The sequence below is a fragment of the Mobula birostris genome, chromosome 26 (genome assembly GCF_030028105.1).
Source record: "Mobula birostris isolate sMobBir1 chromosome 26, sMobBir1.hap1, whole genome shotgun sequence".
Taxonomy (NCBI): domain Eukaryota; kingdom Metazoa; phylum Chordata; class Chondrichthyes; order Myliobatiformes; family Myliobatidae; genus Mobula; species Mobula birostris.
This window is the reverse complement of record NC_092395.1, coordinates 15,891,645-15,905,760: the sequence shown is the minus strand read 5'-3', so window position 1 is coordinate 15,905,760 and position 14,116 is coordinate 15,891,645. Positions and strand designations below refer to the sequence as shown.

General features: G+C 42.3%; 1 protein-coding gene across 4 annotated transcripts in view; it reads right to left on the bottom strand.

The window, feature by feature from the left end:
* LOC140188100 (transducin-like enhancer protein 4) overlaps positions 1-14,116 on the bottom strand; it is a 196,995-nt gene that overhangs the window by 86,626 nt on the left and 96,253 nt on the right. For all 4 annotated transcript variants that reach the window (XM_072244055.1, XM_072244056.1, XM_072244057.1 and 1 more), the window contains one exon: positions 12,329-12,345. In XM_072244055.1, coding sequence (XP_072100156.1) covers positions 12,329-12,345 — 17 coding nt within the window. The remainder of the gene's footprint in view (positions 1-12,328; positions 12,346-14,116) is intronic.

Below are 14,116 nucleotides of genomic sequence, written 5' to 3'. Positions count from 1 at the left end.
ACTACCCAAGGTTCTTCTGCCATTTGCCGCACAGAATTAACCGAGTGAGCAGGAGCTGTACCCTTCTCAGAGGCAGCTTCAGCACAAGTGCAAGGCCTAATGGAAAACTTGCCATGCCTCGGTAAAAGACAGAGCAATTGCTTCCAGAGCTGGACAGGGTTTCACTGCACAGCAGCAATCCTGAAAGGCCGCTGTCTGAGTTGTCAAACTCTAATCGTCCAAATGTGGTTTGAAGTACATTAAAGGGTGGGCACATATTTTCCTCTACTTACTGATTCTATCAGAGGTCAATGCCAAAGCATTACTGACAATCATCATCTTGACAACATCAATTGTGTATATTGAGCCATGCTCCTAATGGGAAATGTATTGACTCCTTTCGAAACCGAAGCTAATGCAAAAATCTCAAAACCCAAGCTATTCAACATTTTGGGTGCTTGGACGGCTACAGGGTTTAACATAACCATCAGTGAGCAACGCAAGACCTTTAACATCAAGAAAATCACAGGCCTGGCAAGGCAGCTGAAAGTGCCTATTACTGCATCAACTCACATGCTGTGCTGCCTAATTCTCTGCACTTCATCCTGATAATGCACTTTGGAAAGCGTCACCATTAGAGAACCCAGTCATGGGAACTTTGTACATCCATTAAAGTTGGCTGCAAAATTCACACAAAACGCTTTCAGATTGGCACAGCAGCATAACAGTTAGCATAATGTTATTACAGCACCAGCGACCCAGGTTCAATTCCCACAGCTGCCCTTAACAAGCTTGTACGTTCTCCCCGCGACCATGTACTCCAGTTTCATCCGGCATTCCACGATGTATGGGTTAAACTGTGGAAAATGGACATTGTGCAGGTAGGAGAGATGAGCTTTTGTTGTTGTTTTTTTTAAAAAAAAAACTTTCTAGCTAGTTCGGCACAACATTGTGGGCTGAAAGGCCTGTTGCTGTTCTGTACTGTTCCATGTTCCATGGTCACACTGGTGTATTTGGACAGCATTGGCTTGCTGGGCCAGAAAGGCCTTTGACCAGGCTGCATCTCTAAAATAAATTTCATGGAGTCGTCGGGAGATAAAGCAGGGGTGCAGGACATTCCGTCCATCAAGTCCGTGCTGACTATTAAGTATTCATTTTAATACTGAGCCAAGCCCAATACATTTTATTGTCCCTACGTTTCTGTCAACTCCCCCTCCTGCCCAATTCTACACTCATCTTGCACATTAAAGGGCGGTTGATGGGAATGTGGCCAATTAACTTCTGTGCTATAGGAGGACTGGACCTGGGTCACTGGAGCCCAGGGACATCTCCATTAGCTGCACCACAGTGCCACCCCCCCCCCACCTAAACTGGGATATTGCAGGTATTGTTGAAGAGATTCAGCAGATGCTGGAAATCTAGTGTCACACACAAAAAGTGTACAAGGAACTTAGAAGGTCAGTCAGCATCTATGGAGAGGAATAAAACAGTCAACGTTTTGAGCCGAGACCCTTCATCACAACCTGTTGAGTTCTCCCAGCATTGTGTGTGTGTGTATTACTCAGCCACAAACTTACCCACCTCCAATGTGAGCACCGCACTGTGCAGATCAGGGGATGAGGGAACTGGGAATAGTGGAAAGAAAGTGGAATTGCGGTGGAAATTGGAGAGGGCACTTCAATAAATCCTCCTCTTCATTCTCCGTCGAACAGTATCTGCACAATTAGAGAAGTCGCAAACAAGCACCGTTTCCCAAGGACTGAAGGTAGGTAGTAGCTGGTCAGTGTTCATGTTCAATTATGACAAACAACCAATTAACTAGGTTTACACTGTACCCTGCATAGTAGCAAGGAGAGGGGATGTAGCCGTCAATCACTTGAGCTTCCAATCTTTTAAAATATCTACCAAAGTAATTTTAGAAATCAAGCCAGCTGGTGAAGAGGTGGTGAAGAGGAGTGAAACAGATCAGCTGGTCAAGTGATATCAAAACAACAACATTGCTTAAATATCAGTAAGATCAGGGAATTGATTGTGGACTTCAAAAAAGGGGAAGTCAGAAGAATGCACAGCTTTCCTCATTGAGGGGACAGCAGTGGAAAGGGCGAGTAGCTTCAAGTTCCTGGGTGTCAATATCTCTGAAGATACTGATACAAATATGAAAAAAAGCATACCAGCAGCAATATTTCATTAGAACTTTTGAGATCTGCTCTCTAAAGATTCTAGCAAATTTCAAAAGATGTACCGTGAAGGGCATTCCTTCTGGTTAAATCACCATCGGGTATGGAGAGACTAACGCATAGGATCAGAAAAAGGTGCAGAGGGTTGTAAACTCCATCATGGGTACTAGCCTCCTCACTGAAGACATCTTCAAAAGATGATGCCTCAAAAAAATAATGGCATCCATCATTAAGGATGCCCAACACACAGGACATGTTCTCCATCAGAGAGAAGATACAGGAGCCAGAAGACACACACTCAATGTTTTAGGAACAGCTTCTTCCCCTCCACTGTCAGTTTTTTGACTGAACTCATGAACACTAATTCACTTTTTGCACTACCCCATTGTTTTAATGATTTCTGAATTGGTTCAGTTACCCAGGAACACCATCTCACCATTTTGCTTTCTTTTAGCGCTTAACAAAAAATCTGTAAGTTACAATAAGAATTTTTTTTTTTGTTATGTTTTGCACTGCACTACTGGCCCAAAACAAATTTCATGACCGACATCCGTAATAATAAACCTGATTCTGAAATTTTAGGAAGTCCAAGTAACCACAGAATGAATTTAATACTGAATTTGAGGCAATTAAGAACATCTGTGATAACCTGTTATAAATCTATAGGGCATAAAGTACTCTATAATTAGAGAGGCCTAGAGTAGGTAATGGGAAAGTGTCTAAACATTCAAATATATTAAACTATTCATGTAACTGCAGCATTAATCTGGTCATGCTTTGCTAGTATTACTCCAAGCAGATACCGAGCAAATGTTTTTCAGGTTTGAAGTTTCAAAGTCAAGTTGCAACAAAGGAAGGCTCATCTCTCTTGATAGCAATCTATCCTCAGAGCAGAAAGGTCAAGCAACCCAAGTACAGAAATGGAGAACCAAGGTCCCATTCTTTAGATTGGATATTAAAGTAAAATGTTGCTGTTATCAAGTGGGTGTTAAAGATCACATAACACTATTGAGAAGGTTAGCCAGAACACCGGAAAATATTTATCCCTTACTGAATAGTCCCTTAAAAGATTCTGATCATTACTGCTGTTTTTTTAAAATAATTGGTTCCCATTGAACACACACTCCCTGTTGTTTCCTACAACAAGGCCATATGATAAGACATAGGAGTAGAATTTGGCCATTCAGCCCACTGAGTCTGCTCCACCATTCCATTATGGTTGATTTATCATCACCCTGAACCCCATTCTCCTACCTTCTCTCCCTTACTATTCAAGAATGCTTCTTTAAAATACCAATTACCCAGCCTTCACAGCCATCTGCAGCATTGAATTTCACAGATTCACCACCTTCTGATTAAAGAGATTCCTCAACTGTCCTTTTAATCTGAGTCTGTGCCTTCTGTTCCTAAACGTCCCCACTATCAGAACTATGAAATCCAACTAAGTTCCAAAAGTACTTTACTGTCTGTGATGCACTTTGGGACATTCTGAAAGTAGCCAGATAATTGAAAATGACAAAATCACTTAGCGTGACATTCAGCGCTTCATTGTTTCTTATGCAAGGTCATCAATCTGAAAAGTTATCTTCACTCTCCACAGCTGCTGCCTGATCTGCTGATCATTCCCAGCATTTTGTTTGTCTCTTTCCAATTTCCAGTATCTGTAATTCCTTACTTCTGGATTCAATATTGTACAAAATGTTTACATCTCTCAAAACAAGCAACTGGCAATAGGAGGAAAAAGGAAATAAATATTTGTGTTGCTATGATCTGCAATAGAGGGCCCAAAAATCCTGTGGGAACAGCATCAATAATAAAACTTCAAAGGAATTAATATTAAGTGCGATGATCTATATGCAGGCAACAAAGCTAATTTCAAGGCACTTTCAGGATCAGAGAGTACACATGGACTGAGTGGCTTCAGACAGTGCTGAGAGATTTTAAATCATTCCAAACAAGGCGTAGGCAAGGCAGTGATAGTTGCTAATTCATCATTGTGTTAAACTGTTCAGGATAATTATCGTACAAATCTGAAAGGACTGAATCAGTGTCTGAGCGACAGACTATGTGGCCTTGATCTGTATGGCTGTGGATTACATCAAAACAGACAGAAGTGGGTTAAATCTTTCATGCCACATTAGGGTTTGGGAACATTAAGCTAAATGCCCTCACCGCACCAGATTTAAGTTCATTTTCCCCTTTTCTAGTCCCATGATCATTGTGCACATTGAGGCAGCTAATTATTAATAAAGAAGGCAAGCATGTGTGACAGATACACTACATCTCTGTCAACACATTCCCTGTGGGCAAACAAAGACACTGTTTTGGCTGCTGTAGCAATTGTCAGGTCAAACATGATGGATCTTCCGTCTTTTGATTATATCTAAAAGAGCTCACATTACCTTCAGCTCATAGTCCTAATGCTATTTGCAAAGTCAAAGGAATTCAGTGTATGGAGGAGGTAGCTACCGAGTTTAATAATTCCCAAATCAGCATTTCTCAACCAAGTGCAATTTTCAACATCATTGTGAGTTCTGGTATTCAAATCATGTCAAGCCATTTGTTTTTCTTGTTCAATACTCAACATGTATGCATTTGGCTGGAAGCTCTCCAGTTTTGATCGAACGAGTCACTTGCATTTCATACTTAGTGACAGTATTAGCCAGGTTACCAGGAACCCTTGACAGCAATGCACAGTTGTGAGCTAGTCAAATTCCTCTATCGGCCCTTTGGGATTTCGAGAATAACTGCGGCATGACGGTTCAGGATGAATCCGATGGTCACTGGAATCTGTACAGCAAGGGCATTAGCAAGTGGAAGAAAGGCATTCAACCTTTTAGCCTGGGTCGGACTTCAATTACAAGCTCAAAGTTGAAGGGGTTGCTTTGATATTATCCGCAGCTGGCGTTGCTGCAGGGACATGTCAGCTACCTGCTGCACACTGCTCTGCACATCTCATTATATCAAGAGAAAACAGTCAAACAGGAGGAAGACAAATACAAGAGATTCTGCAGAACCTGGGAATCCAGAGCAACAGACAAAATGCTGGAGGATCTCAGTAGGTCAGACAGCATCCATAGAATGGAAGAAAAAGTTGACACTTCAGGCTGCTGCCCTTCAACAGGCTTTCAAAGGAAAATTATGCTTTGATTATTATGGCATTGGTAAATTCATATTAGGAATATTGTGCATAGTATTGGTCTCCTTAAGGAAGGACATTGATGTGCTGGAAGTAGTTTGAAGTTTAATAGACATCCATCAAGAGGATGTTGCCTCTTGTGGGAAAGAGTCTCTGGGGGGTTCAGCACAGGCAATGAGTGAGCTTCAACAACAGGCCACACCACAAGAAGTTTATTTTTTACTTAGAGGTAAATAATCAGGCCTTTCCAGCCCAAGCCCACACCAAACTGACCAACTAACCTACTAACCCATATGTCTTTGGCAGGCGAGATGGAAAACCCAAAGGAAATCCAAGCAGTCAAGGGGAGAACATACCTTACAGACAGCGGTGGGAATTGAACCCCTAGTTACTAGCGCAATAATAATGTTGCGCTAACTGCTACACCACCGTGGCGCTGGTTGTTCCATAGAGAAGTACTGATCAACTGTGGTACGAGTCAGTGTGTTCCAGACCGGCACTTGAGCACAGCAATGTGGAAGTACCGAACACACTGCAGCCAGATGGCAGCTCGTTCGACCTCCTGCTGTCGCCCTGGGTTCAGCACAAAATCCAGCAGCACCTCCAGAAGCCACCAGCTGTAGTCTCTTCAAACACAGTCCTTGGATTTGTACATGCCATAGCTGCCATCTTTATCATAGAGTCAGACTAACAAATGGGGTTGAGGACCATCGCAACAAAAGGTAGTGGTGCTTTCATTTAAATACTTGTAATTAATCCTTGCAAGTTGGATAGCGCAATACAGCTGTGGGTATCGCAACCATCTCTGAAGCTCCAGGGACACAGGTTCGATCCTAACCTCCCACACTGTGTTGAGTTCACACGCTTCTCTGTAACTGCAGATTTCGGCTGGGTGCTGTGGTTTCTCCTCATAACCCAAAAACCTACAGAGTCAGCAAACTGTCCCTAGTGGGATTATCACAGGGACTCAGATGGGCATACAAGAGAACAGGTTCCAAAATTCAAAATTTAAAGTAAATTTATTATAAAAGTTCAGATACATCATATACTATCCTGAGATTCATTTTGTTTTGCAGACATCCACAACAGAACAGAGAAATTCAGTAGAATCAATGAGAAACTACAAAGATTGACAAACAACCAATGTGCAAAAGTTAACAAAACAGTGCAAATTAAAAAGATAAATAATATTGAGAATATCAGTTGTCGAGTCCTTGAAAATGTCCATAGATTGTGGAAACAGTCCAGGGATGAGGTGAGTGAAGTTATCCACACTGCTTAAGGAGCCTGATAGTTGTAAGGTACTAACAGTTCCTGAATCTGGTGGTGTGGGACACCAGACCCCTGTACCTGCTTCCTGATGGCAGCAGTGAGAAGCGAGCATGGCCTTCCAGAGAAACAAGTGGAGGTTTGGGATTGAAGAGTTGCTCTAAATGTGCTGGTATAGACAAGTGGGTAAATATTCACTCATTCCAGCAGGGACACACAGCAATATCTACAGGGTGCACTGCAAAAACTCAAGCATCCTTAGGCAGTACTTTTCAATGGTTCCATTTAATATCAAAATGTAGATAGTATACAAATGGAACTTCTTACTCTTTGGAGACATCCACGAAACAGAAGAAACTACCTCCCCCCTCCCAAAAATGACAAACATTAGAACACCAAAGCCCCCTCCACCCCACGCACATGCAGCAGCACAGCCTCAAGCCTAAGACCACTACCAAGAAGAAAGACAGGGGCAACAAAAGCATTTTAACACCGCCAAAGTTGTCCACCAAGTACACACCATTCTGTCTTGGAAATGCATCTGTTCTTTCACTGCTGCTGGATCAAATTCCTATAAACACCCTCCTTCCAGCATTCTAGGTACATCCACACCTCAAGGACTGAAGCCAGCTCACCACCACCTTCTTGAGACAATTAGCAATGAGAAATTAAAAGTTTAATTATCTCATTGTTTAATTAAAATTTTGCTGTTTTTAAGCAATCGATTAAAACATAATAGTGAGAAGATTCAAAGGAAATTTGCAGTGTTCTGGCATAATTCCAACTTGGTGGAGCAAGATGTTGGAGAGGATCCTGAGAGGCAGGATTTATGAGCTTTTGGAAAGACAATCTGATTAGGGATAGTCAGCATGGCTTTGTCAAGGGTAGGTCATGCCATATGAGCCTGATTTAATTCTTTGAGGATGAAGGTAGAGCAGTGGATGTAGTGAAAATAGATTTCAGTAAGGCATTTGATAAGGTTCTCCATGCCAGGCTCACTCAGAAAGAAAGGAGGAATAGGATCCAAGGAGATCTTGCTTTGTGGACCCAGAATTGGCTTGCCAAAAGAAGGCAAAGGGTGCTTGTAGATGGCTCGTATTCTGCATAGAGGTCAGAGACTAGTGGTGTTCACAGGGATCTGTTCTGGGACCCCTCCTCTTTGTGACTTTTATAAGTGACCTGGATGAAGTAGTAAAAGGGTGGGTTAGTAAGTTTGCTGATGACACAAAGGTTGGGGGTGTTGTGGATAGTGTGGAGGGTTGTCAAAGGTTACAGTGGGACATCGATAGGATGCCAAACTGGGCTGAGAAGTGGCAGATGGAGTTGGACCCAGGTAAGTGTGAAATGGTTCATTTTGGTAGGTCAAATTTAAAGACAGAATATAGTAAGACTCTTGGCAGTGTGGAGGATCAGAGAGATCTTAGGGTCTGTCTCCATAGGACATTCAAAGTTGCTGCGCAGGTTGACAGTATTGTTAAGAAGGCCCGTGGGGTGTTGGCCTTCATCAACCTTGGGACTGAGTTCAAGAGCCGAGAGGTAATGTGACAGGTTGGTCAGACCCCACTTGGAGTACTGTGTTCAGTTCTAGTCACCTCACTACAGGAAGGATTTGGATACCATAGAGAGAATGCAGAGGAGATTTTACAAGGATGTTACCTGGATTGGAGAGCATGCCTTATGGGAACAGGTTGAATGAACTTGTCCTTTTCACTTTGGAGTGATGGAGGATGAGAGGTGACCTGATAGAGGTGTACAAGATGATGAGAGGCATTGATCGTGTGGATAGCCAGAGGCTTTTTTCCCCAGGGCTAAAATGGCTAACATGAGGGGGCATAGTTTTAAGGTGCTTGGAAGTAGGCACAGAGGAATGTCAGGAGTAAAGTTTTTCCACACAGAGAGTGGTGGGCACATGGAATGCATTGCCGGCGACGGTGGTGGAGGCGGATGCAATAAAGTCTTTTAAGAGACTCTTAGATGGGTACATGGAGCTCAGAAAAATAGAGGGCTATGTGGTAGGGAAATTCTAGGCAGTTTCTAGAGTAGGTTACATGGCTGGCACAACATTGTGGGCTGAAGGGCCTGTCATGATTTCTATGTTTTTTATTATTATGAGGACGCTCAGTCCCTGTTTATTGTCATTTAGAAATGCATGCATTAAAAAATGATACAATGTTCCTCCAGTATGATATCACAGAAACACAAGACAGACCAAGACTAAAACTGACAAAAACCACATAATTCTAACATACAGTTACAACAGTGCAAAGCAATACCATAATTTGATAAGAGCAGACAATGGGCACGGTAAAAAAAAAGTCTCAAAGTCCCGATAGCCCATCATCTCACGCAGACGGTAGAAGGAAGAAAAACTCTCCCTGCCATGAACCTCCAGCACCGCAAACTTGCCGATGCAGCATTCTGGAAGCACCCGACCACAGTCTGATTTTGAGTCCGTCCGAAAACTTCGAGCCTCCGACCAGCCCTCCAACACTGAGCACCATCTCTGCCGAGCGCTTCGACCCTGCCCCCGGCTGCCAAGCAACAGGCAAAGCCAAGGATTTGGGGCCTTCCCCTCCAGAGATTTTGGATCACAGTAGCGGCGGCAGCGAAGCAAGCATTTCAGAAGTTCCACCAGATGTTCCTCCGTGCTTTCACGTCTACCTCCATCAAATCAGAATTGTGCACGGTATCCTACTTGAATATTCATCACCGAAGATGCTGCACGCGCTGCGTCGCGCCATCTTCTCCTCCCACCGGCTTTGATATGTTCTATGATTGGTGGATACAATTTGAACACTCTATGACACACATATGACACACAGGTGCTGATAGCTTCTTCTGAAGAGAAGCTCCAAGAAATACTGGATAAAGGCGAAAAAAAAAGGCAAAGGGGATTGACCATCAACTGCAAGACGACTGGTGGTCACAAGGAAGAAAAATACAGAAATGCAAACTGAATGAAACAAGCATGAAAGTTCAATTACTTAGGGAGCACGATAACATCTGACAGTAGGGCTGATGTTGAAATGAGGAGGAGGATTGGGATTGCTAAATGCATAGTCGAGGGTTTCAGCAAGATATTAAAAAAAAATCACATTCCCTACGGGTACAAAACTCTGTTACGTTACTGCGTTCATTCCACGCAACATATGGAAGCAAACGCTGGACATTATCAAAGCAAAATGAGGGAAGACGCAAAGCTGCAGAAACATGGCTTTTGAGGAGAATGATGAAAATATCGTGGAAGGAGATAGTAACAAATGAGGAAGTGTTGCAAAAAGCCAGAATGAGAACTGACACCATCAATCAGGAAACAGCAGCTGGAATTTCTGGAGCATGTACTGAGTAAGGAAACATCTTGCAGTGCCGGGAAAAACTGATGGAAGAAAAAGTCACACTCAGCAGCGCATGATATTCATGAGTTACGTGTAGGGATGGACAGGCAAAAGTTTTGACGAGCTTATTAAAACTTCTCAGATTAATGACAGATGGAAGACCATGATCGCCCAACGTCGTATGACACAGCACGTAATGATGAATTAAATGCTGTGAAGCCATCACCCCTCAAATGAATAAACTATACCTACCCCCAATTCAAAATCTGTTAGTGGTGGCAATAGGGGTTTAGTTGATTCATCATAACCCTACCAGTAAATATAGATGGCCTGCACAATGCAAAACTGAACAGGAACGTTACACTGCTAGAACAAAACATCGTTTGTATTAGACTTTGAAGAGGCTCCCTGTTAGGATGGGTTCGTAAGATGGCATGGTTGGAAAGGAGGGACAGGAATTTTTCCAAGAGAGTCTTGGCAGACTATCACTCATTAACACAAGAGGCCCTTCAAGCTATCATGACTGTGTAAGCAGTTCAAGGCTGCCAATAAAGTTTAACCATGGCGAGGATCACCGCATTTACACTAAAATGCCACAGCTGAACAGTCTTCCCAGAATCATTCCTGCTGTAATTAGAATTCTGTATGAATAATAACAATGGAATTCTCATTATGAGCAAGAAGCGAAACAGAAAAAATCATGCCAATGGAGTTGGAGTCATAAAGTACTTCACATCCAGTGATTTACTTTTCTGGCAGGCAGTTTGTGTATTACAAGAATCCACAGATGGACAAGATGAACAGCCAATTCCCCCCCCCCCCCCCCCCCCGTGGTGTCTATCTTTCAAAGATAAATTGGATAACTGGGTACAGGACTAAATTGTGCAAAATAGACTTTTAAAAAGTCAAGGGTTTTTCAAACTGTTCCTCAATCATACACTCAGGCACCACTTTATCAGGTACAGGAGCAGAACCCAGTGTGGTTTTCCACTGCTGTAGCCCATCCACTTCAGGGTTCAATATGTTGTGTGTTCAGAGACGCTCTTCTGCACACCACTGTTGTAATGTGTGGTTATTTGCGTTACTGTCAGCTTCCCGTCAACTTGAACCAGTCTGGCCATTCTCCTCTGACCTCCTTCATTAACACGGTATCTTTGTTCACAGAACTGGCAATCCTGGATTTTTTTTTGTTTATGGCACTATTCTCTGTAAACTCTAGAGCAGGGGGTTCAAACTTCTTTTTAAAAAAAGCTGCCATAGACTCTTATCATTAACAAAGGGTCTGTGGACCGCAAGTTGGGAACCCCTGCTCTAGAGACTGTTGTGTGTGAAAATCCCAGGAGATCAGCAGTTTCAGACAAACTGTCTTGTCAGGCACCAACAATCATTCCACGGCCAAAGTCACTTAGACCAAATTTCTATCCCCATTCTGATGTCTGGTCTGAACAACCACCAAACCTCTTGACCATGTCTGCATGCTTTTATATTAAATTGCTGCCACGATTGACAGATTAGATATTTGCAGTAACGGGGTGTACAGTTGTACCTAATAAAGTGGTCACTTAGTGCAAGTGTCAAAGTCTCAGCAATTTGATCACAACCAGCCAAGGTCAAGCAATTCTCTTTTATTTATGCCAGGTTTTTTTTAAAAAGTAAATGCTGTGGCACCATGTTTGGAAAGCTCCAATTTTAAGTGCATTGTGCTGATTCTGGATACTTCCCAGATCAGGCAAGTCAGATGGTTAATAAATGTAACTAAAAATGGATCCTCATAGGCACATGGAATGGAAATAATATAGCCCCCAAGATTCCACATTAAACATTTGGAGTAGCTGCTCTTTTGGCCTTAAAGAATAGTGAATCACACAAGAAATAAAAACACACTTCGGTTGGGGAAAGTACAGCTTTCTTTCAGTGTAAAATTAGGCCATTTATGTTGCTCCTTTTGCCACTCTCGTTCCACAATCTACAAAACTTTTATATCTGAAGGGATTTTAGAGTGTTTCAAAAATTCCATTACCTCAAGAGAAAGCCAAAGTGCATAATTATGAAGAGTAACGTAATACCAAAGGGTGATATTTGCAGTGATCCGTAAAGCTATATTGTATGAGCCAGTAAGAGTTACAAAGCATTAGTCAGTATTTAATTCAGCTTATTATATAATGGGCCATTTGACAAATTCCAGATTGTATCTGCCCTCCCAGAAAAGGATATCAGGGAGTTTTGCTGCTTCCCCCCCATATTTGTGGCGCACGGACACTTTCACATAACCCACCAAATAAAACCTTTACCTCTCGAATTAACACTACATTCGGAAGCTCAATATAGATCGAACATGATCAAAAGCAGAGCTCCCTGGGAATAACTGCACTGTCTGACCTCAAAATGTTTGCTTTATAAGCTGATAGCAACAAAATGCCACTACTCACCGACCCTTGGTCTCTGTCTGTCTCCATTGGAATTACACCAGACCACGTGGAACACAAGACGTACACAAAAATAAAAGAAAACAAGTTAGTCATTTGGCCTTCAATATGTGCCATGTGACACAGTCAACTCACTTTATTTTATGGTTACAAGACAGAGGAAATGTCAAGCACAGAAATGGACCAATTCAGTCCTTCAACATTCTTGTAGCCCATTTCACATTGCAACAGCCGGCTGAGTGCATAACATCCTTAGGAGGTAATGGCTTGCCCTGCAGTGGCAGCATATCTCACACCAAACTCTGACAGGCAAACTTATCGATCGCCCCACCTCAAAATCTATAAGCACAGCAACCATTCAGTTCTTGAACCAACCTGCACAACCCTAATCACGACTGGCAACTTTGAACACTGCACCAAAATGGACATTTTTGTTCTAAGTATGTTCTTTATTATGAAAAATGTAAATACTTTAAAGTTTCTTTTCTTGATAGTACGGCTTAAATGATGCTATATACCTGTGATGCTGCTGCCACAAATCTATCACTGTCCTGTGCATATGTGTACTTGTGCATAAGACAAGAAATCTGACTTTGAGTTGTGAAGAATCCCTGACAGCGAGTCTGAAGTTATAGAATCAGTTCAGAGAAGTGGTGATTGAAGTTATCCGCACCAGTTCAGGAGCCTGATGGTTGGAGAGTAATAGCTGTTCCTGAACCTGGCGGTGTGTCACCCAAGGCTTCTGCACTTCCTGCCCAATTGTATTAACAAGAGAATACAGCATGAAAAAATGGCCAAATTCTGTCCAGCTGAGCATTCCTCATTTACAGTGTTCCACCACTGACAGATATACCACAAATTACCAGAAGCCCAAACCGTCAAATTCCCACTCAATCTCCCTTCAGTATTCTATGACACCTACTAAACAACTCTCTGAACACCTTATACACTAGAGTCATTTTTTATATACCAAAAATACCTCTGCCAGATGTCAAAGGTGCTAAATTAATTGAAGCAGTTGGTGCAGTCATTTCAATGTTCCTACTTCACAGTAACCTATACAATTAGATTACTTCAGAATATCCTCTTTAGACTTGGGAGCAATTTTCTTTCAAATACCTAGACAACTTTATTACCCTTAAATAATGTATTGTTAAGCACTTGCAAGAGGTTAGCAACAAGTACCTTAACATTGTAATCAGATAAATGCAGTAGCTTTTCCATTAACTGATGCGATCTTTCTTCACCAAACCAGTCTCCTTTAATTCTACGCTTAGAGCCAAACTGCACACTGCAACAGCAGAGCATGGCTGATTTATTATCCCTCTCAGTCCCATTCTCCTGCCTTCACCCCGTATCCTTTGTTGCCCTTAAAAAAAAATCAAGAACCTGTTAACCTCAGCTTTAAATATATCTAATGCTTTAACCTCCACATCCATCTGTGGCAAATAATTCCACTTATTCACCACTCTCTGCTAAAGAAATTCCTCCTCAACTCTGTTCTGAAGGGACATCCTTGTATTCTGAGGCTGTGCCCTCTGGTCCTAGGTTGCACCACTATTGGAAATGTCCTCTCCATTCTACTTAGGTCTTTCAATATTTGATAAGCTCAGTGTGATCCCTCATATTCCTCTACATGCTTATTTGGCTCCGCACTGAACTGAGGCTCAGGCTGTGGCCTGCTCTAGGCTTCATGGCCGAGGACTCACTTTGTTCCAAATGCTTTTGTTTACTTTTATTGCTTGCACAATATGTTTTATTTTCCTCTCTGCACATTGGGTGTTTGACAGT